This window comes from Cottoperca gobio, chromosome 11 (genome assembly GCF_900634415.1).
Source record: "Cottoperca gobio chromosome 11, fCotGob3.1, whole genome shotgun sequence".
In the NCBI taxonomy this organism is placed as follows: domain Eukaryota; kingdom Metazoa; phylum Chordata; class Actinopteri; order Perciformes; family Bovichtidae; genus Cottoperca; species Cottoperca gobio.
Genome location: NC_041365.1, coordinates 20,014,143 through 20,038,930, shown reverse-complemented (window position 1 = coordinate 20,038,930; position 24,788 = coordinate 20,014,143). Strand labels below are relative to the sequence as shown.

At 40.8% G+C, this 24,788-nt stretch overlaps 2 protein-coding genes across 2 annotated transcripts in view; both read left to right on the top strand.

The window, feature by feature from the left end:
- The window catches only part of kcnk9 (potassium channel, subfamily K, member 9), a 40,131-nt gene extending 22,330 nt beyond the window's left edge, over window positions 1–17,801 (top strand). The window contains exon 2 of the mRNA XM_029443798.1: window positions 11,231–17,801. Coding sequence (XP_029299658.1) covers window positions 11,231–12,114 — 884 coding nt within the window. The 3' untranslated portion in view covers window positions 12,115–17,801. The remainder of the gene's footprint in view (window positions 1–11,230) is intronic.
- Window positions 17,802–20,328: 2,527 nt separating this feature from the next.
- On the top strand, window positions 20,329–23,014 carry LOC115016081 (uncharacterized). Its single transcript, XM_029443741.1, has 3 exons — window positions 20,329–20,435; window positions 20,730–20,829; window positions 21,743–23,014. Exons 1-3 carry the CDS (start codon window positions 20,329–20,331, stop codon window positions 22,883–22,885), a joined length of 1,350 nt encoding a protein of 449 aa, XP_029299601.1. The 3' UTR covers window positions 22,886–23,014.
- Window positions 23,015–24,788: the final 1,774 nt, after the last annotated feature.

The following is a 24,788-nucleotide window of genomic DNA, read 5'->3' as shown; positions in this document are numbered from 1 at the left end:
CAAAGCTGCAATTTGACAACTTTGCAAGTTGTCAGTGAAAAACGACAACAAAAAGTAACTCTTTGAAAGTTTCAGTAATCCTGTAAGCAGACATCAAAACTGCACACAGCACATTTCATTTGACCAACTAGGCTGTTCTGTGATCATTCTTATACTAAAGGATACTTTAATATTACTTGATAACAGCTTTTCCCCTCCTTAAACGTTCCCTGGTGTGTCCTTAATGACACATCCGTCCTGTGTTTCTTGTGTGCAGCTCCCTGAGGGATAACAAACCTACATCGCTGACCTGCGTTTTCTCCCAAACCAATCCGTGTGTTTGTTTTTCCCGCTGTGAGATTCCCATGATGGCTGCGTTGTAGTAACGTCCTGCTGTAATGTGCAGCAGCTCGCTCGCAGTCTGAGACCAGCGGCACGGACAGAGGACACCACAAACACTCTCGAGAGGGGAGACTTCAAACACAGCTCATAGCATGCATTTAAAAAGGAGAAAATTAGCGAAACATCCTTTCAAATGAAATATGCAATTATGATTTCCCTTGAAGGTTGCAGAGGCATGAGTCACCTTTGTTAATACCCGTCTCCCCCGCGGTGGTTTATCACTGAAATTGCTCCCAGACAGCGTTGTGCTGAAGATTGGAGAGAGATGCTACAATGACTCTCTGATAAGGTGTTGGGTGACTCATTGTTGATTAGTAGTTTACAGATGATGGGTAGGATTTTAAGTCCCCTTTGTGTGTGTGTGTGTGTGTGTGTGTGTGTGTGCGTGCGTGTGTGTGTGTGTGTGTGTGTGTGTGTGTGTGTGTGTGTGTGTGTGTGTGTGTGTATGTGTGTGTGTGTGTGACTGAATGCATATGAGAGATAGTTGGAAAGATAAGTAGAGAATTGTAGGATTGTGATTTAAATCATTTCTATTTGTCTCAGACGCTCTGTTATTGTATCTCATCAGACTTAAAGATACCCAAATGAGTTGTATCAGTCCATTCATACACAGCAGGAGAATAATCTCCCTGATGAATAATATTATAATAAAATCCCTTTTATGTCCGGTGATCCTGAACTAATCTCTCCTGATCCTGCAGCTTGTGTTCTTTAGTTCGGTTGTGTGAGTTACTTCTCCAGAGCCAGTGCAACACCTACAGTAGATGGTCAGTACGCAGACAGGAGCACAGCAGGAAGCTGAGCGATGTACTGCTGGACGGGGGCAGCAGCACTGACTGGTGAAAATACTGTTTTTGTCAATGGAGCCTGGTGGCTTTGGCAAAAGCAAAGAGGGATGTGACGGCAAGGTGAAGCGGTGAAAACATTCAAAATAGCTTCTCCTGTCTGCTTCTCCAGGTAACACGACCCCACCGAACAACAATACGAACTTTCCCTTTCAGTACGTTTAAAGAGGAATTTATCACAACAATAAGTAATATTACGACAGATACATTTGTCAAAGCGTTGGCCTCTGCGACAGCTCGGCTGACTCATTATCAGCAGCGAGAACAACAAAGGGAGGAACCATAAATAATTCAGCCAAAACTGGAAGCTGCATACGATAACGGAAATGTGCAAAAGTCTTGTTACTTTATGGACGCATGTTTCATCCTTCAATAGAACTTTATACACACATGAAGTATTAGCAGCAGGTCAGGCTGCAGTGACGTCAAACGTGCTGTTTCTATTGTATCTTCATGCTATATAGATATAATATTAATACATATACTTCTATACGTTTATCTGGTGTCTGCAGTATAGAAGTAAAGTAAGTACTGCTCCTTATAGTTTTACTCAAGGGATTCACATATTCTAGCAGAGAGCCTATATCAAATATTAGGCTGATGTCACTGCCTCGTATATTGGTGCAAGAGCGTGCAATGTAGTCATATATAAAGTATTTACAAGCTAACTAAGCCCTCAAATATAAGTTCTGCTGAAAAAGTAATGTAGCAGAAGTAAAAAGCCTTAAAACAATGAATAATTGAGTAAAGCACACATTTCTCAAGTAAATGTAATTTCTCCTCTGAGTTCAGCTCTTTGTGTGTGGACTGCATTTTAAATGTTTGCATTGTGTATTTTCTGACTCCATGCTGCAATCATTGCTTTGCTTAAGAGTAAAAGTCTGCAGCCCAGAATGTGCTCAGGCAGATTCAAGCTAACAGCGCTTATTTTTAGCAAATTAGCATGTTAGCATAGCTCTAAAAAAGAACAACAAATGGTGGGAAGGCCACAGTTTTGCAGGTATTTGGGATTAGAAGTGAATTCTATGGATGGATATGAATGTTAATAAGTTGTCGAAACATTTCATTAACTGCGGATCTCACGTTGATGCTACAGCCGCGCTGTTTGTGAACATTTCATGGCAAGACAGCCAATCGCTTTGGAGATATTTCAGTTGGGAACAGAGTGGTGGAATGTAAAAATGCAGACATCACCTGTCTAACACACAGGTTGGTTATGTGTTATGTTCAGCAATAACTAAAAAAAACTGTATTCAGTAACTGTTTCAGATAAAATCAGATTGCATTCAGTAAAAATGGGCATATTATACAAATAAAGAACAATACAGTACCAGGCAGTTACACACACGTTACGACACTTCACGACACGAGTCTCACACAACGTCCGACATCAGGGAAAGAATGCTTTTACTGGGTGGAGGTTTCAACATTATTTTGGAGGCTTTTCGCTCTTTCCAGTTCATCACGATTATTCTTCCCGCCGAGAGGCCTCCCAGCGTGAAAAGAAAGAAGAAGAAGTTGCAGCATTTTCCTTTTTTTTTGTCTTTATTTGCATTTGGTTTTGAGGTAATGCAAACGTAAAGGGAAGTAATCAAGTTATGTAACTTTAATATTGTGATCTTTGAAGTACGCCTCCCCACCGTGCTTACTCCCGCTGTCCTCGTTAGGTCTAACTCCGTCTTATTATTCTACGTGTTACACGCTGCTGTCTGTGTCTGTTGTGACTGATTCTCCCTCTGCCATCCCAGATCCTTCTTTTATACTTTCTCATTACCATACTTGGCGATGGCATCTTGTGCATTGTGCGTGTCCCATATCTCAGTGACGTGTGTCTGTTGGCTTCTGTTCTTTATAGCCGTAGGGGGCTGTTTGTTGCGCTTCCTGCTGGATTCCTGCACTGCTGCTTGCATTCATCAGGGAGCACACTCATGAGAAGAGCCTATTTCACAAACATAAGAGTATAACCATTCATGGAATACATTTATCTCCATCCCTTATGCAAGTGTCATTGAGAGAATTACAGTCAGGATAGACATTACAGGAGATGGATTACATACCTAGCATGCATTGGCTGTACCTCAAGATTTAAGGAATCTGACATTCTCTGTGGAGCTCCAGCATCCATCTTCCCCCAGCAGTACTGAGGATTACCAGCCTCTCTGTTCAGACTCGCTTTTGTGTACCGTCTACCTTGTCTTTCCAAGAAATACTGAGCTCTTCAGAGCAAACAGACAACTGAGGGAGGACAGATTTGAGGCTGCAGTGTCCTTATTGTAAATTGACTCTGCAAGGGTACACTCGCTCTTCTTAATCCAGCTGATTTCACATTTTCTGCTTGACCTTGAGAACTTTTCTAACGCCACCCCCTTACAGGGAATGTATAAGTAAGTATGCAAGCAATGTGAGCTTTGATTGTTTGGCAGCTTTGTAAATGCTTCTCATTACAAACTGTCTTAATATGCATATTGGGTCTTTTTGTCTTCCATAAACTGATTCTTTTGTCAGACATTTACAGCCATACAAACATGTGTTTAACCTTGGGAAGGAAGATGCAGCATATTATAAGTTCTGTACTCTATGTGGCACTATGTCTGATCCATTTTCCAAATCGGAATGTTTCTCTCTTGTGTTTATGATTTAACAACAGGTGGAAACAAAGTTTTACCAGGTTAATCTCTCCAGGTTTTGTTAAATGATTTAAACAGGTGGAAAAAAAGGTTTTGCCATGATCACTTTTTTAGGTTTCTTTATGTGTTTTCTTTTTTAATACGTCAGCCACAAGACGCTGAACCACTATCCCATCTTCTGAAAAATATCTAAAATAATTCATGTTTTCTTCCCACTGAGTTGTAATTTCTACGAGCACGATTAACACAAAGTACATATATTATGTACTTGTATTGTGCACGCAACATGTTTGTAATTAAACCTCACCTGGAAGAAAACATGGAGGCATGGGGTAGTGGTGCACTTCAGCCTCTTGTGGACGAAATAGGTATTACAACAGAACATTGTTTTCATGTATACACAGATTCAATACATAATTATGGGGCTTATAAAGTGTAGTCTGTTCTTAAATCATAAACACAGGAGAGGAAACAATTTGGATGGAAAATGGATTTACCATTTAATTGTATTTTTTACTTACCGTATAATATAAAACATTTTGTGTTAAATAAGTTGGTTATTGACAGCAGAATTTAATTTTTGTTTGTTATGTGATCCCGCACTCGTGTCTGGATAAGAGCTGACAGAACACTTAACATATAAATGTGATTTTTCCAAGCTGCTGGCATGCATCTCTGATATTGGTGCGATGGCCTCTTTGTTGGCGTAGAATTTTACGTTTGACATTTCCCCCTCAACAATAGAGTTCAGAAGACCTGCAGCTAAAAGACCACAACCCTGTTGGTGCCGTAACAAAGTCGAATGGTGGGCGGTGTTTCAAAAAGCACTGATAGCGAAAGGTTCCCTGTCTGTAGTAGGTAACCATGGTGTTCCCACTTTCCAGACACATTAAGCTCTTGTCGGTGACGTAGTGAGACTCAGGCAGAGAGCTGAACAACGTGTTCTCTCCTCTGGGCTCCCTGCTCTTCTTGACCTTCATTAAAATGTCATGGCCTGTGAGCAATTAATGCCACCGGTGCACCTGAGGTAATACGAGACCGATTAACCTGCGGATCAAAGAAGCAAAAGGCGTTGGTTTAAGCAACTGCTCGACACTTGTAGAGTAACTACTGAGGCTGTGTGTGGGTACTAATGAGGGACTACCTTGATACTGTGATGAATAATGTATGATATAGATTACGTGTGAAAAAGTGAAAACCAAAGGAAGGTATCCTCGACTGCGTTCTCTGACAAAATGATGTGTTCAAAGGATCAAATGTTAAGTAGCTATGTTTCTATTTTAAGTTAGAAGTGAATATTATATACCGTTTGAGTTATTCATGTCCTCAATCCAATAAAAAAGACACTCGTATTTCAGGTATGCAGAACGTTTTTATTGAAGAATTAAACTTTTTAACCCCAACATTACAAATAACATAACATTTAAACTTGTACCAACATAATACCAGCAAGGGTTAATAAGAACATAAGAATAAACTAAGAACATTATTGTTATTTTGCAGTAACAATGGATCGGATGTATAACTTCAAAGGGGTCGCTGGTGGTGACGAACCTCAACATAATGTTTGTAGTTCCCCTCAGCTGTACTGAGCGTTTTAGCGTCTTTCAGCACATTGTTTTGGTTGCACGCCCACAGCCAGCTGTATTCAGCATAACAAATCTGATAAACCGAGATGCACCAAATGTCTGATTAGCAACTAGCTCGTAGCATTTAGCTGCTTCGGAGCTAAATGTTTTTGGTCGGTGGAGACACAAGCAGAGCTAAAAGGCGCATGACATTTATCAGGTGGACAAAAACACGACTCAAAATGAATGTTGCTTTGTGTCTGTTAGATGTGCAAATAAGCAACTCTTTGCTAACACATTAGCCATTTCATAAACTAATAATATTTGAATACATTCACTGAAAATAATGAATTAATGTTCTTACAAAAACATGATCACGTGCATCTTTTAAAGGCCTTGAAATAAAAAATGTACCTGCTTTTTATTGTTAGTAGTGACGTCCTACATAAACACATACTTATTTATTATTTAATAATAACACTTATGTTGCAGTTTTGAAGTTGCTTGCTTTGTGTTAAAAATAATAATGATAGATAACACCCAGGAATGATTTAACTTTAGTTATTTAGTCATGAATATTATTATTATTCTATTATCGTATTTTATTACTAGAATTGTTGCTTTGAGGATTAATGTTGAGTCACTCGGCAAATGAGAGGCTGCGAGATCTTCGCTTCTGAACTCGACGTGTAGGCTGTTGGTTAATTCATTAAGCCATTACATGACCGTGAGATGTTCCTTTTTCTAGTACAGGAAAAATCTAATATTTATGATTTAATAATAGAATGATATAATAATTGGATTTAGGCTGCCAGCTGTGTCAATTTAGAGTTTGAGCAAAATGACTCACTCTCACTCACAGACCTATGGAGCTCACATTGTGGGTGTGGGCAGACATTCAAAATAAGTCATAGTAAAGTAGATTGGAGCCAAACAAAGGTTGAGTCATGCAGTTTATGATGAGCGCTGCCATTGGTATATTCGTAAATGTGTCAAACATTAGAGGCACTCTGGATATAACTGTGGAGGCCTAATGGGGTGTGATACATTTACTCAACTATAGATTGAATTTTGTGATGAAAAATAAGTTTTTCAGTAGGTTTCATGTAGTGATGTCTTTGTACAGTTGTATCGTCTAATATTCTTATTCTTTGATTTTCTAATCGTCAATAATCATTTACATTCACATGTGTTCATTTGGCAGAAGCTTTTGTCTAAAGTGACGTATAACGACGTGAGGTTATAGTAGATCAAGAGGAAGCCTTTCGAGGTTTCTGACCCAATTTAACCTACATTAAGTTAACATGTAAGTGCCTAAAAATAATTTTTTAATTTTTTAGAAAGAGCTATGTAAAGATAAAGAGTATATTAGCTGAGTAATTACTCTCAGAGGAGCTCGGTCTTCTACCGATGTTTGGAGGGAGGACAACAGGAGAAGAGTTGCAGATTGTCGTCTTTCATTTGCAGATTGTATTGAAATCATAAAACCAAATGAGGGGATTCAGGCAGGTGGTGGCTGCCGTGCTAGTAGCCGCTATGCAGGCGAGCTTTAGCGACTTGAACTCAATGCTAGCAGCAACAGGGAGCGAGTGGAGAGACTCAAAATTGCAGTTTGTCTGCTACTTGTTTGTGCAATACTAATGACATTTCCATCAGCCTCAGATGTACTTCATGTTGAGGGCTTGTCAGCAAGTGTTAGCATGCTAACGGGCTAATCTAAGATGGAGAGAGCCTGCCTCATGCGCATGTTAGCACAGCTGCTAGCATGCTAACATTGAAGCCTCACAGAGCTGCGAGCATGACTGTAGACTCTTGATTAGTCGTAGCTGGAGTTGTAGGAAGAGATTGTGACCTGGAAGTATGTTGAGTAACAGTTTTTTTTTTACCTCTTCCTACTCTCAATGACTCTAAAAATATTTTCCTGAGGCCCCTTGTAGATGTGTTATCACACTTCCCACTCTAGTTTGTTCAAACATTTAAAGAGTGACTCAACAGATGTGCAGTGAAACAGAAAATGTTCAATTTCAAATGTTCTGAGAGGAACTTCTGCACTGAACTGACCTAAAATACAAGTATTTTAAACTCACACTAAGGTACACAGAATTCTTTTTACTTTGCTTTTCATTTTTCTTTGCAGATGGCGAGCAGATTTGATTTTATTCCACTTTTAAATATCAGCCTCATGGAGCAATGCTATAAATGATTTTTTTTTAGCTGCAGTTATTACAAAATGTGTTTTGTTCCATTAAAGCATTTAGTTTTTTAATAACCCAACCTCCTTAAATATTAAGATGAACTAAAAGAGGCCCAGAAGGATTTCTGTTTCACGAAAATCTGTTGAGGAGACAATTTCTCAAAGATTTCTTGTGCACTTCCCCACATCAGATTTACATTTGGGAGTCTCAATTATTGTGAATTGCTTCTCTGTTGCAGACAGACTTTGTGCTTCTGGCTGATAAGACTGATGTGTTTTTGCAAACAAATCTTGTCTGCTACAGCTGGCAGGAGAATATTGAAAATATGTCACACGTCTTCTCCCTCAGGACGCTTGTGTGGATGTCCAGAACATGACCCTCCATTTTCCCAAAGTGTCTTTTTATGTAATTTAAATGACCGGGCCTTTCTTGTGCTTTTATCCTTCATTACAGAGTGTGATTCTCTTTCCGCTGCACTACACACTGCGCTGAACACACGCGTTCACCTGTGCACACATGAGCACACATGAGCACAAAAGCACCTGTGCATGGCAGGGCTCAGTATGGCAGAGCAAATATGTCTGTTCCCAAGACAACAGCAGATAATAGAGTCATTATAACAGGACAAACAGATTACACGGAGCGAAAAACCCACACGTCTCATCGACGACATCCAAGAAATACTTTAAGAGACCGGCTGGGAAACAATTAGTCCATAAAAGAGGCCATAGTTGCATCAGAACTTGTGCAGCAGAATATTTTCCTCAAAGCAAACTAAACAACTTCATGAACTTTTATCAATCCATGTTAGACAGAAGCCAAGTAAACATTATATCAACATGTCACACATTATAACTTGTACGAGGTAATATTCGCTCTGCAGGTCATCTCACTGAACACCTGTTTGTCATCCTGATGAATCCTGATATCATAGCAGTTTATGTTTTAGGTGAAAAATGGATTTTGCCAGGATAATGTTTCTATATTGCTTTTTTTTCATCTGTGTAAATTGGTGGAAACAAATATTTGGCAGGTGATTTTTTTAATTGTACGTCAGGAGAATCTTTCTGTTGTGTTTGTTGTTGTAATACTCACTTCAACCACAAGAGGCTGAAGCACACAACTACCATGTTTACATTGAACTTAAAACAAGCAATTAAAATACATTTCTAGCCAGAATCAGAATCAGAATCAGAATATCTTTATCAGTCATTATACTCGTGTACAATGAAATTTCGCAGACTTCTCTCTATGTGTCTTAAAATAGTAAACACAATAAATAAATTAGAAAACAGTAAGTTGTAAACGGTAATAGCAGCCAAAGAAAGACATGACATGAATGTTACATAACTTACACACAGTATATGTATCTACCTATATAGTGTGATTGGAGACTCATCTGGCAGAAACCATGTATGCTTATAGATATATTATTTTTTTTTATTTTTAACATTCAGCCTCTTGTGGCCAAATCGAGCATTACAACAACTTTCACCTGTTAGACAGATGGAAGATTAACCTGGCAAAAACAGATGTTCACCTGTTCTTAACTCTCATACACACACGCACACACACGCACACACACACACACACACACACACACACACACACACACACACACACACACACACACACACACACACACACACACACACACAGTTTGATCAGACTTAGAAAATGGATCACCAGAACATTTCTTTCTTTCTCACTTGCCTCTCCGGGCTTCCACAGTTTTGACATCACTGACAAATCCCATAATATACAGACTTCATGACTTTGTGTGTTAGTTTTATCACTAACCAGCTGTGGCCGATGATGAATTGATAGCAAATACTCCCTTCTGATCACAGCATGGAGCGGCTGATGAGCTCGAAAGTTTATACAATGTCTTTGAGTGTAAAACGTAACGTTGAAACATTATCTTCGGAGGAGACTTGTGCTAATCTGTCTGCACACTGGAGTCGCAGCGCAAATCAAATGAAAGTTGTCATTTCTTCACAGCTGCCACCGTAATTCATTATGTCCTAATTACTGTGCGAGAACAAATTTAAGCAATATGAATCAATATCAATTAATTTGCTAATTTTAAACAAGAAGGGAAGAAGACAGAGGGCTGGGAGGAATACAAATCCATCCTGAGATGTAATTAGAATTGACCAACACTTTTTGGATGCCACAAGCATGTTTTGCTCTAACATGTGTACATTGATTGTTCACAAGCAGCACGTGGAGGTTAATATTTATGTCTGTATGAAAGATTTGTGTGTTTAACTAGGTTGTTGATACTGCTGATAGAAGCCTGTGGAAAAGATGTGCATATACTTATTGTTCAAGGAATTCTATCAGCTCATCTGCAGTCGGCACACACCAGCACTGCACTGGGCTGCTGATCCTTAAGACTCCTACACAGACCCCAATTTCCAAGCACCGACCAGTGTTTCTGCATGTTTTACTGCATTTACATATACTTTACCTTTTCCCAGAGCATGCCACAGTATTTCAGATTGTATTCTTGTAGCTCACTATGAACTTGCAAAGACTGAAACACACTTGAGATCATGCAAACAATCCGCCACACTGATTTGATTTAGCCTTAAGCATCATTAAAGTTTTCTCTGTTGCCATCACGTGACGTTAGTAGACCTTGAGTTTTTCTTTAAACTCCACCGATAAAACCTCAGGCTGATAACACACATTGTATATGCAAATATAAGTGTCCTGGTTGCATGTGCAAATAAGAAAAGCTAGAACCGAGTAATTTTTTTCAAAAAGTGCATAACTCAACACATGCTGGAGTGGGTGGAAAGCCATATGGGAAAACACAGAATCAATATTTCAGAGTGCAAAACACAGAACTTGCTCAGGACATATCTGAAATAAATAGATAAATAAAAACAAATGCCATAAAGTACACCAAAAATATTATGTCTCCATTTGGAAGGCTGTTGTTGAAGTGGTACACATGCCAACGGATGGTGGGTGTTTGTTGGCCATGATTTTGGTGTTTAATACTCACAGTTAAGGTCTGTGGTAGAGGAGCGATAATCAATACCACACTCTTTTTTCAGCCCTGCACATTCAGGAGCAGTCGGCTTCATTCATACTGTAAACTCCTGCTAAGCACATAAAATCATCTATACGGAATTGCAAAAATAAATCAAATATAGTGCATGAATCCTATTGTAAGCCCCACAAGTTGATTTCTAAAAGTCTGTTTGTGTGTGAGTCAGCAGTTTGTGGTCTAAAGATAAAGTTCAATTAAGCTAAAAGCTTCATTGGCTTCCCCCATGACTCCTCTCCAATCCCTCCTCCAGACCCTTCTGCTTCACCGGAAACTTCTGACTAATTGGACGCCCCACCCACCATAATCTTTGAGCCCAAATAAGATTAATGAGCGGACACATTTCCGTCCATGCACCTATTCAATAACCCTTCTGGCAGTGCTGGCCGTCTCTAAAACGAGATTTCTTGCATGGTCATGTTTGTAAACAAAAGCTGATCTGGGGGTTTTTGAGTAGCGGGTAGAGTTCGTGAACCCACTGCCACTTCACGAGCACTTTGGCCAAATCTTTCCCGCATCACTAATTTCTGCTGTCTGTCTGCTCTCTTCTCAGGCTATGGGCACGCAGCGCCAGGGACCGACGCAGGGAAGGCCTTTTGCATGTTTTATGCCGTCCTGGGAATCCCTTTGACTCTTGTTATGTTCCAAAGTCTGGGCGAGAGGATGAACACTTTTGTCAAGTACCTCCTGAAGCGTATCAAGAAGTGCTGTGGCATGAGCATCACTGATGTGTCCATGGAGAACATGGTGACTGTCGGATTCTTCTCCTGCATCGGCACACTGTGCATCGGCGCCGTTGCCTTCTCCCATTACGAGGATTGGAGCTTCTTCCAGTCTTATTATTACTGCTTCATCACATTAACAACTATAGGCTTTGGAGACTTTGTGGCCCTTCAAAAGAACCGGGCGCTCCAGAAGAAGCCCCTGTATGTGGCCTTTAGCTTCATGTATATCCTGGTGGGCCTGACGGTCATCGGGGCCTTCCTAAACCTGGTTGTGCTCCGCTTCCTGACTATGAACAGTGAGGACGAGCGGCGGGACGCAGAGGAGCGGGCCTCGCTAGCTGGCAACCGGAACAGCATGATCATCCACATCCAGGACGAATCGCTGCAGCGGGGCCGGCGGCGGCGCGAGCCGTACCGACAGGAAGTGACTGATTTGCAGTCAGTCTGCTCCTGTATGCACTACCACTCGCATGACTTCGGCAGCTCTGGGGGAGGGATGGGAGGCCTGGGCTGTGCCTTCTCCCATCAGAACTCGTTCAGCTCACAGCTGAATCCCAATCAGTACTTTCACTCGGTTTCCTACAAGATCGAGGAGATCTCGCCCAGCACCTTGAAGAACAGCTTCTATCCGTCGCCCATCAGCTCGGTGTCTCCGGGTCTTCACAGCTTCACAGACAATCACCAGCTGATGAGGAGAAGGAAATCCATCTAAAGCCTACCACACACGGGACAAATGAGTTTCCATGTTTTATACACAAGGTCAAACATTTCCAATGCTGCTCCTTACCAAATCATATTTCAGCAGTTATTTTCCTCTTTGGTCGTGTGTAATATAAAAAGTATTCTTGGAAACAGATGAAGAACACTGAGCAGAACAGCGTGGACACAATGAGATGCAAAGCATGAAGCATGGATGTCTATTTTTTCAAGAGATTGCTCCATTTACAAACACTACACGAATGACTTAACCTTCCTTAATTCAGATTTACAGTACAAAATTGTTATATTAACTTTGGCTACATGCCAAATGATGCACACTTGGGGAAATGCTATTTTTCAAAAAGGGAGTATGCTTGTTTCACCTTAACTTGAAGAAACTTTTACCATTATGTACTATTCCATTGCCTCACTGCAGACAGAGATTTTAAACTGACTTAAAGCATCAGGTATTGTTTTCTAGGAGCAATCATATATTCCAATGGTTTCACCACACATCAAGCCAAAATATTGTTGCCAATATAGCATGTGCATTAGATGTCATTTAACGAGTGTGCCATGGTTTTGTGACATTCTTCAGTCTGTTGATAGAACAGCCATACGAAGGTGTCTGTTTGTCTTGGATTCAAGGGATCATGCTGCTGTTATTAATACGTCACCCCTTCTTCTAAATCCGATCCGGCCACAAGAGCTTCGTTTCACTTCAGGCCTTTTAAATGATGAGATGTCAAATTGACCCAAAGGAGAATCCACCCTGCCCCATACACCTTTACACAGAGTTGCCTGTTATGGGGTCTGTATCATTGGTTGCCTGTGTTGTTGTCTTCCATTAATATTCATAGTGTAAATCAGTTACGTGCACTCCTCTGTGCGTTGATCATTTTGCACCAATATTCAGCATTTATATTCAAATTCACATTGAGTATTCCAGAAAGCTGGGACAAACAAGGGATAGATTTCTAAAAACGGAATAGTCAAGATCGATGCAGCAGAGGGTTACATATTCAGACTTTCATGCAGTGAAAGTTTGATTTGATTTTTCGCTCGACTATCTAGTACTTCAGCGATATAAACCCAAAAAACACATTTGGCTGTGATTTAATTGCAATAAATGAATCAAAATGACGCCCAAATAAAGACATTTTGATGCTGATTTGTAAAAAGTCGTAATTTGTGCTTTGTCAGGTTTGTCAGGTAGCAAACATCTTTTAAAAAGCTTGTTTTCTGAATGGAGTTCACACAGCATTAGTCCTCAGTAAGGATCACAAGCTCTACAAAACACTGAATCCTACAATTCCCATGATGCAACTCAATGGCATCTTTCATTCGACCCTCACTACCTTCGGAAATCCTACAACTCCAGTTCGTAACGGAAGCTTTCGTTTAAATGCCGAAGCTGAGATAACCCCGATCACTATGACGTCATCAGAGCTCCCTCCAGAGACACACACATTATACGACTGAGTATCACTGTCATGCACCGTAGTGGGTGGCCAGGTTGCTCCACACCAACCTTTTGTTTGAATGCAACAAGTTATCTTTTGAGAGGCATTATGGGAAATGTATTTGAAACCAATGAGTCAGGTTGAGGGAAGTGGATTTATGGGTTCTTGGAAAATGATCAAATGACTGTAATTAATGAAGTGATGATATGAGACAGTGTCAGAGGATCAGAAGGTGGACTTTTACCTTTAACCTTCAGCTACCAAAGTGCAATTAAATGACTCCAGTTAAATGTATAAGCAGTTTTAGATAAAAGGACTTGCATGATTATGCTCCAAAGTCCTGAATAGTACGCAATGCATGCCTGTAGCAGCTGACCCGGCGTCTGCTGATGAACCCTTCTCAGATCTGACGACGCAGCACTGACTGCAGAACTGTTCACGGTGACGGAGAAGCATGCAGATCTAAACTGACAACTCTGGAGGTTTGGATGCACTCTGGAGCCATTAGGGAAACACGGCCTGATAAACGCATCAACACGGAAATGAGCAGAAATAGTGAGTGTGAGTTAATGTGAGCGGACAGCTGAGGATCACAGATAAGAAAAAGTTAATAACACCAGTATGATCCTTTGGTTTTCTGTAAAATATTAGAAGAAGAAAAGGGGTAAGGACGATTTGTTTGTGTTTGAAAGATCTGATAAGTGCATGAACTTTGTATGATGAATGGGGAAATAATTTCATAATTTAAAAGGTATCTTAACAGCAAATGTTCTTAAGAATGATTTACAACACAAGCTGTTTCTTTTGCCAAAGTCCAGCAGGTTTTAAAAGGGATACACTTTATTTATTTTTAATTTCTCATTCAAACAAACTGTACAATAATGTTTGTTGTCAGGTTTGAATGAATCACCTTTTTTGTTTTTGGGTTTGCTCCTATAACGCAATCACAGAAGTGCATCGGCCAAATAATAACAATGTACATATCAAATCCTCATTTCCAAATGGTAGGAATTTTCCAAGAAATGAGATGCATCATCTCACTGAGGCCCGGGCTGCGTCTCATGCAGATACACCAGGAGTCCGTTTGCATTAAAGGCATCATTTGTGACAGGGCTGGAAAGTATTTGGGCAGTTCTGGATATTCATATTGATAACAGGCCTGTTTTAAAGCCCAAATACGCCTTTTCTGTCACATATTATGCCAGCTGTCAAAGACTATTCACTATCACTGAGCTCCTAAATTCAGCAGGATTCAAGCGCTACACATGATTTCTAAAAGCCTTTTAAGATGTAAATCTATATTTAAGTATAAATTGTTTGTAAAGACTGGAACAGCTTTTTTGTTAAGTTACACATGCAGAGCTGGGAGCTATTTTATTCCCTTAGCAAGTTCTATCCTTCAAAATCAATCAATACTTCTGGAAACCAACAATTCCTACACCAAATCTCTGGACTTTCAGGAAACGTTATCATCAGTATTCTTTGCAGCCGTGTGTTTAACAGGCTTCTGTTAATTTCCTGGGTAGTTGAGCATGCCTCGCAATGTGAAGGCCACTCTGTTTGGGCAAATGGCAGAACGCCATGGATCCCATCCAGCCGTGACAAACATAACTAGGCGTGGAGTCCGAGATAAGCCCTTAAAGCATTGTTTCATTATTGGAACTATAGCGGCTTGTCTAAATATCCTGTACAATATGTTTATAACAACCTTTGGAATAAAAAGGCCTTTTCATGGCTGAGATGCATATGTATTTTTACACATTAGCATACGTGCCTTGAAGAAACAGCGGTCAGTGTTTCTGTTGAAGTGGGCACATTTAAAAATGGTGGATCTGTTTGTGCTTTAGCAAACCTATTGGGAGATTACGTAAGTCTGGAGCGCAGATGTGGTTAATGTATAGACAGATCTAAGTCCTGACAAACAAGTTCATTTGAGGAGATGACATTTTACACCTTCTATAACCACATACACACACAGCAGACTGAAACACTTTTAAAAGACATAATCATCCTATAACAGCTTAAGAAGTAACTCCAGTGTATAACAACGTGGGTCTTCTTTTCATGGTTTTGACCAGAAATCCTGTCAGTAATAATAATACTGTAGTCACAGAGGTTGCTGAGATTTGGGAATGTCCACATAATTGCTAAAAAGAAGTTAGATGGTGCAGGTTACAGGTTTAAAGCAATGTTCCCTCTCTAAATCCTATTGAAAGTCCAACACCATCAATGATTTGATCCTAATAACAAGTATTTCCTATTTAGCCAAAAGCTGGATTGTTGCACTGACGGACATGTTCTGTTATTAAGGTGAATATGGGCACTGTAGTTTATTTTGAGTTGATCTCGAACCCTGAGAGGCAAGTAAGAAATAAGCAAATGTGGTTATCGATTTTCTAAGTCTGATCTTCGGCGTGTGAAGATTTGTTGTTGTTGCCATGATCGTTTGGTTCGTTGTTGTAATATTCATTCTGACCACAAGAGGCTGAAGTGCACCACTGACCCCGTGTTCTCAATAGGACCAACAGCATCAGTGTTTTCTCTTTGCGCTCTAAACACAAGAAGGTGCACAGCAAGTTTATCAATACTGTCACGTCATGGAGAAATTAGCTGAAAAACAGACATGCTTTTAGTATTGTTTAGAACATGGGGTAGTGGTGCACTTCAGCCTCTTCTGGCCAAAAATGAGTAACACAAGACTTAGAAGAATTATTCTGACTTTCAAGTTTCACCTGCCAAAACGTATTTCTTTCAACTGTCTAAAAATAGCAAATAACTAGCTACCTGCTTTAAAAGCTGCATTGCTTTTAGTTTTTTGGCCACTTGGGGGCAGCAGAACAAGCTGAAAACATTCTTATAGTTTATATTTATATTTAGAGTCATGTATCCGGAGACTTGATGAATGTAAGCCCAATATCACTCTCCCTTTAAGCTTTATTTTGGTCTCTACCATTTCCTGAGCAAAAAAAACATCTGTCTCATTAACTTGATAGATACTTTGCTATGTTCAACAGCTAGCCGCTAACTCTGTCTGCTTGCTGTTTGGCGCCGGACAGGTAGCATACAGTTGGTTTATTTTATTGGCTTAAATAATCCGGCTGAACTATTCGCTCGTCATCACTTGTTGGTGGTTTGTCTGATCATCGGACTTTGTCGCAGTGATGTTGCCTTGTTCCCAGATCTCAGCTGTTACTTTGGTGATTGCAATACCGTTAAGAATGACGGCCAGAGAAAACCCAAATTGTAATAAACTGCAATAATCTTTTTGAGCAAACATCTACATATAACGAGAGTCACTGACGGCGATCAGTGTCGTCTACCTTCCATTCTCTTTACACTCAAACTTTTCCAACATTTCGGGGGAATGTATCAGCCATAATGGATCGTTTTCTCTGAAAGGAAGCAGCAAACAAACAAAGTCATTTGCTTTTCATGAGCTGCAATCAGATCGTTTGTCATACCCTTCCCACACGCTCATATTACTCAGATTTGTCTACCATCACACCACATGTCATATTGATGGTCCTCGACTGAATGTTGCTCTATAACACAGATGGCACAGAGAAGCAGCCACACGCCACATATCTCTGCGGTGTTTCCCTGCCACACGGAAATCAAACAACACACAGGTGAACTGATCCCTGATTGGTTTGTTTTTTTCGGCATTTCGTACATAGCCGCTTGGCTTCCAGGCGTCATTTGCTGCACGTGGCAGCATGTGCAGCGCATTTCTCTGTCAACAGTGCCATGTTTTTTCCAACAGGGACAAAGAGACACAAATTGCACTACTGTCTGTGTTATACAATATAATAGGAAGGCTGTGTTCCATAACTTCTCTTTGTGAAATATCTTTTGCAATAGGTTCTTCTGTAGGTCTGATGAACAAATAATACCATGTACCATATTATTTACAGGAGATTATATCCCATCTCGTTGGCATCCGTGTGATTTCGGGTTACGTTTAACCGACTGACGTCTTCTGTCACAATTTTGAAACTGATGTCTGTACAGTGCAGTGTGGGTCCCGTCTCTTCTCGCCTCACGGAGAAGAGATTGTTGAGAGTTGTTCAGAGTGAAATTAACATTTTACATAACATTTGTATGTTTTCCTTTCTCTGTATTTGTTTTTTCTTTTTTTCCGGTGCGTGTGTGTGCATGATTTGGTGTGGATGACTCACTGGGTAACACAGCCTGAGTGAAGCCATAACACACTTGAATAAAAATGATGAGCCTCCTTCTGAAACCCCTGTCTTCTTCTGCCACCTCCAGCTGCTCCACTCAGAAGTTTGATTCACAAATGAGTCTTTTTTCCATTGTTAAAGCTCAAGCCTGGAGTTATATTACTAAATATGATTTAAAACAGCTCTAATGATTTACAAAATATGCCCGAGGCTATTTAACTGACTCAAGATCAACTTTGAACTTATTACTTTAATAATTCATTTAGTACCTCTTGCGTATATTACACTCACAAAACTAATATTTTAAAGTCAAGGTTGAGAGAAGTGTGGCCTTCGAAAAATACTCAAGCGAGAGAATCCAGACCTCCAAGAACATCTCCTGATAAATAGAGAAAGACACTGAATCGTCTTAAATATTCAGACTTCCAGGCAAAGATCAGATCAGAATAGAAAGAGATAATCTTATGCAAACTCCATCACTATGTTTTGACTATTTCATTTACATAAGTCTCAGTGTTTAAGGAATCTTTTGTAATTTTAGGAAATGCGCTTATTTGCTTTCTTGCCGAGGGCAAGATGAGAAGAACTGGGTGGCAAAAAAATATATTCAGTGTCTAAATATGGCTACAAGATATAAGTATCGGCAAAGAAGTCTTAAAAAACCAAGGTTTTTAAGACTTCTTTGGGGTGAAGGGCTACGTATCTGGCAGAATTTGACTGATAAAGAATTTCTGCTGTCCAGTCTTCTTCTTCTTCTTCTCCTTCTTCTTCTTCTTCTTCTTCTTCTTCTTCTTCTTCTTCTTCTTCTTCTTCTTCTTCTTCTTCTTCTTCTCTTCTTCTTCTTCTTCTTCTTCTTCTTCTTCTTCTTCTTCTTCTTCTTCTTCTTCTTCTTCTTCTTCTTCTTCTTCTCTAAGTGGCCCATGTTGTGCAGCTGGATGTTCAGTAGGTGGGAGATTGAGCAGCAACATCCCTTTTTATCTCTTCCCACACCGCAGTAATTATACTGTCAGCCCTGAACGTCGGGCAACGCAGAGGGCGACACAATAAGAACAGAGGCAGAGGGGCGTCGAGGCCATCGCTTGGTGTCAAGCCTGTAATTTTGCATCTTAAATGATCATGTAAGCGTAGCCAAGTTGTTCTGCAGCGGGACCATCGCCACCACACCAATGATATGATGAAGCTTTGCAATAAGCAGGTGCTGACATGCTGATTATTTTGGGTAAGGGGGGGCCCGAGGCGAGAGACTGAGACAACGGAGAACAGGAGATTTTCAACAATGATTGAGTCTGCTTGATGAAAAATGGATCTACTGTAGGAGGCACAACGGCCCGCTAATACCAGTCTCATCCATCGCAGGAAAACTCTACGACAGTCTGCCTCTAAATATAATAAACGAGGCTGACGTAGGAGCGATGGAGCTAAAATGTAAAAATAAACTGCTGTTTTGAAGTGATTAAGATCTGCAGGCAACACATCATTGTCTTATCTCGCCTGTCTGAAGATATTTACTGCGAAGACTATTACCACAGCTGATCAAAGTTGAACTCGAGTGACTGCAGATAATATGAAGAACATGTCTCTGATATTAAGCTGCAGTAGCTGTTTCCAATATTCAGTCGATTAGAAGGTTACACATCCTGTACTCTTTATATCTCCTTTGTGACAGTACGATATAAAGCTGGATTATTCTCAGTTTATTTAAGCTTAAAAAAACAATCATTTTAAATATGCTTCCAGTGTAAACACAAGGCTGTAAAACACTATGCTGGTGTACAAAGCGTTTGGTGTCTATGGGCTGAAACTCAAAACATGTTTCACCTCTTTGCACACAACAAACTGTGACGTCACAACAGATGATTTCCATTCGCTGCTACAAATCTAATCTTGTACGGAAGCCCTGAGAGGCAAATGAGAAAAAAAATCTGGTGATCCATTTACTAAGTCTGTTATAAATAGTTTTCTGTTCTTTGAAAAAGTTTCCTTAAATGCATTTTATTTATTTAGTTATTAGGTGGAAATAAAAGTTTTGCTAGAATAATCTTTGTCAGGCTAAAAATGTAAGTTACGTTATGTTACTGTCAGGTCTTTCGTTTGGCTAGAAATGTATTTTAATTATATCAATACATGTATCTTTGCAGTTAGAGCAAGATAGAGATGTACCTGTACAAAAACATGAATACTTTAAGTCCTATTTAGGACATGGGGTAGTTCTGCACTACAGCCTCGTGTGGCCGAAATGAGTATTACAACAACAAACACAACAAAACAAATAGATTATTTTGTCAAAACCATTTTTTCACCTGTTTTTTTCTCACTTGCCTCTCAGGGCTTCTGTATTTTTGGCTTGTATATTCTCATGTGACCCCCCTCATCACAGCCCCACAGTCTCATAAATACTTAATTGAAAAAACCCCAGTATATTTGGATAATATAGTATGCATATTTATCATTTATAAATATGTTGTGAGAATATCTCAAAGTGCAAAAGGAAGCTGCATTGAAATATTTGGAGACATAGCTTCATACTGTGTGTTATCTACATTATATTAACATGTGAACACGTACAGACTCGGCTCATGGAAGATGAATCCAAAGGACTCAACACGACTCTGTAGCGCTGATCTCCAGCAGCTCCATGAAGGCTGGCTGTGTTCCACACAGAACCATGACGAGGCCTCAAAACTCCACAGGTGATGCTTATATGCAGAGGAGGTCTCTGGCCCCATCTAGTGGCGACAGGAAGAATTCCTGCTACGTTCTTCTTCATTATCATCTGAGCAGCAACTTGCCATTCCCTTTATGTCAAGTGTAAAGTTGCACCGTGGACGATGAAAACAAAGTGGCCTTGTCATGAGTGTACACATTGGCTGCCACTAAGCTGGAGATGATTAGAGATCACTGCGCTCCACTGTGACCCTAATCTGCTTAATTACATTATAGCAGCTGAAAGCCTTTCCAACTGCAGTGACACGTTCTTCGCTCAGGTGGCACACACCACACAAACCCCGGGACAACCAACAGGATCGTTCTCCTGCACTGCAAGACATTGAAGAAGAAGTGGAGCAGGAGATGTTTGTCAAACCTGTGAGTATTCTGCACCTCGCCGACAAATGATGCGGATTAAAATGCTCCGTCAGCGGTGATGGACGCAGCTAATGTTAGTTTGAGTGACAGATTGTAATCAACTGCTTCAAGCATATTCAGTACTGCATATTAGGAAACATTGCAAATAAATATGTATTGTTCTTGGGTTTGATGAGGACATTGATATAAAGGATATTTAAGTAGTAAATATTATTAGTAGTTAATGGTTCCACTACCGCACCTTCGTCAGACATGATGTCTTTAGATGTGAGCAGTTTAACAGAAGAGCCTCTCAGATTCTTTCAGAATCTTAATCAGGAATACTGCATGGATCCCGGGCGGGAAACTGGGTGACAGAAATAAAAAAATAAGTTTTACTTTGAATCTTTAGGAGTTATACAAACACAGTAGAAGGAAAAACAACTAATACATTCTGTCTTGATTTGTCTCATGACCCACTAGATTCATCTTTTGACCATTTGCGGGGTCCAGACCCCCATGTTGAGAATCATTTGGTCCAAAATAAATAAAACAAAAATATTAGCATTTACATTAAGACGTGATGGCTGATAACCATTTAGTAATTCCATAATAATATTTATAACTGCAGAAGAAGTAAGAAACCTTTGACCCGATGATTACTTATTTTAAATATGCCAATAACTCTGCAGTTGTAAATATTAAGAAGCAGTTAATAAATAAAAAATATTTTAAACATTTAAAATATATTTAAAATAAAGCAGCTAAAGGTATTTCTTAGTACCTGCCACTGAACACATTTATATAAATAAGCCTTGTTAGAAGTGATTCATCTTCATTTGTTACATTGAAGTACTTTTATACTTTAATTATTGTGTTAAAGAAAGAAACACTGTGTGAGTTGTTTTGAGTTACTGATGTCTGCTTTGTTCAGGGGGCTTCCCAGCGAGAAGAAATGTTGACCCTCCAAGTTAAAAATACCATGTTGCAACTTAATGGTCAAAACGTCAGACTGGCGGCTAAAAATGGCCGCAATTCTAAAATACCTGGCCTCCATCTGTCAGCAACACATGGGAAGGAGACAGTGGGTCAGCTTACGGCCTGCACGCCGACCCAAGAGGGCACAGCACAGTTGGACTTGCTGTTGCTCAAGTCACCCAGGCCTGGCTCAGAGAGGGAGGCCTTGAATCAGCCAGTCAGACGCCCTCTGAAGCTCGCCCCGCTGGAGCTGCCGGAGGAGGTGAGGGAGGCTCAGAGGCAGAAACTTAAGTTCATCCAACAGGAAGTCAAACCTGCTTCCTGTAAACTGGATGTGGCGGTAAATGAGCCTCGTGTGAGGAAGGTGAAATCCTGTGTGAGACAGAGACTGGTGAAAGCTGCCGTGTGCCCTTCTGCTTCCACTGATCCACTCAGAGCCCAACAGCAAAACACCTCCTCAAGGCCCCAGCTGACACGCTCCATCCGCACAGAGCAGAGTGGAGACAAGCACCTGGTGGATGTGGCGTGTCGAGGCACCCCTGCTCCTCAGCGCAGCAAGCCTGCCCCTCCTTTGCTTTCTCCACGAGCTAAAGCTCCGGCCGCACGTGACGCGACAGAGGTGGCACGCCAAACCCCGAGCACCCTCCAGCAAGAGGTGGGGAGGAGGCGGCTGAGGCTGAGGAGAACACAATGCCTAGAAGAGGATCAGTGCAATCCAAACGCGTCAACAGGGGGATTATCTGCAGATAAAGACAAGCTGGCCCAAGGTGTTCAAGGCAAAGTGCAGCAAGGGGAGAGGGCTCCGAGAATCCGGCTGCATGCTGCTGGAAAAGGCATCAAAGAGCCTGCGGCAGCCTCCGGGGAGCACGGACGTGTCAGGAAAAACCATCAAGAGGATTCCAGTCAGCAATCTGCAAGATGCACTCCGAGTCGACAGTCGGCTAAAGGTGGAAGCGGCGAGCACGTGCTGGACAGTGTGAAGCCAAGTGCTTCTACCTGGAGATTAAAGAGGAAAACAGCACAACAATGCAGTCCATCTGGAACGTCTCCAACTGTAATTAAATTGGATCTTTCACTTTTGCAGCTCAGGACTTTGTGAAATGATGTCATGCTTAGAGATGCACCAGAAACAGGCTTATGAATATATAGGCTACTGAACCAATGATGTGAAGGATGCATGAACCAAATGATGTCATCAGAAGCTCTCAGAAATAAAAATGTTTCCAAGTCTGATCTAAATCGGTTTCCTCTCCTGTGTGTATGATTTAAGAGCAGGTTGCCAGAATGATCTGTTTAAGTTCTGTGATGAACAACAGATGCACCACCACCCTGTGTTCTTTACAGGAAGCACTCTGAACACAAAGTAATGTGTGTTGTGTAACATTACTGTCATGTCACAGTAATCTCCTCGCAAAACTATTTTTTACCTGTTTTCACACATGAAGAGAAGAAACTTGTTTTTTCTCACTTGGCCTCTCTGGGCTTCCGTACCTTGCTTCTACGTTCTCTTGCGACCCCTCTTCACAGCTCCAGGCTGAGAACCATCGGCATATATACTTAATTGAAAACATCCAGAACATTTTTCACCTTTTCTTCATAAAGTCATAAACACCGCAGAGGAAACAATTTAGATAAGACTTAGCAAATGGATCATCAGATTTCTTTATTCTCTTTCCTCTCAGGGCTTCTGTGAAAAGCTTTCTAACGCCATTATAAACTGCTTTACACGCATGACAAATAAAGATGATTTTAGACACTTTTTCTCAAGAGTTTTATTTAAACTGCACAGTCTGTATTGTTGAGATGTATTATTTGCAATTTTTCTTCCATGTTTTTATTTAATGAAATGGCCCGTACAGGGTTGTGTTGAGAACACAGCAGCTCGCTGGAACAAAGCCAGACGCATCTCGAGTTCATTAATGTTCCGGCTCACTTTCCCTCGTGTTCCCAAAATAGCAAAATAAATAAATAGATGAGCAACATTTCATAAAAGTGTATGCCAGGTCGCTCTAAGTTATTGATTGTCCCATTTCCAAAAGCGATTCCCCAGATCAGAGTCTACGCTGATTCAATTAGCAGCCGCTGCACAAAGCAGAGCTCCTGGCACATCACTGGCACAGTTACATCAGACGAGCCGACATAATGAAACCAAAAGTCCTCCGAGAAATAAAGTTGGTACATCACTTATTTAACACTTGATGACCAGCAGCCAATGAGCATCCTCTGATGGGTACTATACATCTTCGGGTCTGACTGTCCTGATACGTCACGTCCCTGTCACATGACACGTTCCCAGAAAACTTTAAATGGTATCAGCCTTGATTAGCTGCATCTTCAGTGACCTTTGTTCTTGGGATATTTATACAACAATGTGGTTTTTAGAGTCGTGAGGTAAAACAGTTACCTTAAAGGTTACACCTAAGCTCTACCTTTAATTATTATTATTTTTTTTAAAGCATCGTCTGTTCTGCTTCAACCCACATGATTGTTTTGAACATATTTCTAAGAGCCTCTTTCTAACGTGGGAGGTTGAAAGCTGGCTGTCACTCAGATGACAGGTGGCGTTCTGCGACACGACACGGTGTTCGCAGCCTCACGCTCGCTCCACAAGCTGGTCACCTCTTTAGCCCTCTCACATAAGGCGACAGACGGTTGCTCAGACTGACACCATCGCTCATACCGTGCATCTGCCTCAAATCATCAGTCCATTTCCCATCCACTTCACAGCGAGCCTAAATATAGCCCAGCCTGCGCTCACTTTCCTTGGCTTCAAAGGCACCACAAACAGGCCTGGATGTAACGGCTAACTCGTTTGTTGTCCATGACATTCAAATATTGACGCTGTTGTTTTAGAGCGTTTTTGGTGCCTCGACGGCTCCACGGCAGATCTGGGATGTGTTTTGCAATGCAGCAGAAGCATGCGGGGACAGCTGGAGGCGCACTCTAAAGAGGAAGGTTCAACCGAGAGCTGCCAAAATGAGACTTTGCGATGCAGAGGACTT

Bases quoted from the DNA above. Each gene is read 5' to 3' on its own strand.
- LOC115016081 (XM_029443741.1), top strand. From the start codon at position 20,329: ATGAATCCAAAGGACTCAACACGACTCTGTAGCGCTGATCTCCAGCAG. The intron at 20,436-20,729 runs GTGATGCTTATA...TTCTTCGCTCAG, and splicing joins GAGGCCTCAAAACTCCACAG to GTGGCACACACCACACAAAC. The intron at 20,830-21,742 runs GTGAGTATTCTG...TGCTTTGTTCAG, and splicing joins AGGAGATGTTTGTCAAACCT to GGGGCTTCCCAGCGAGAAGA.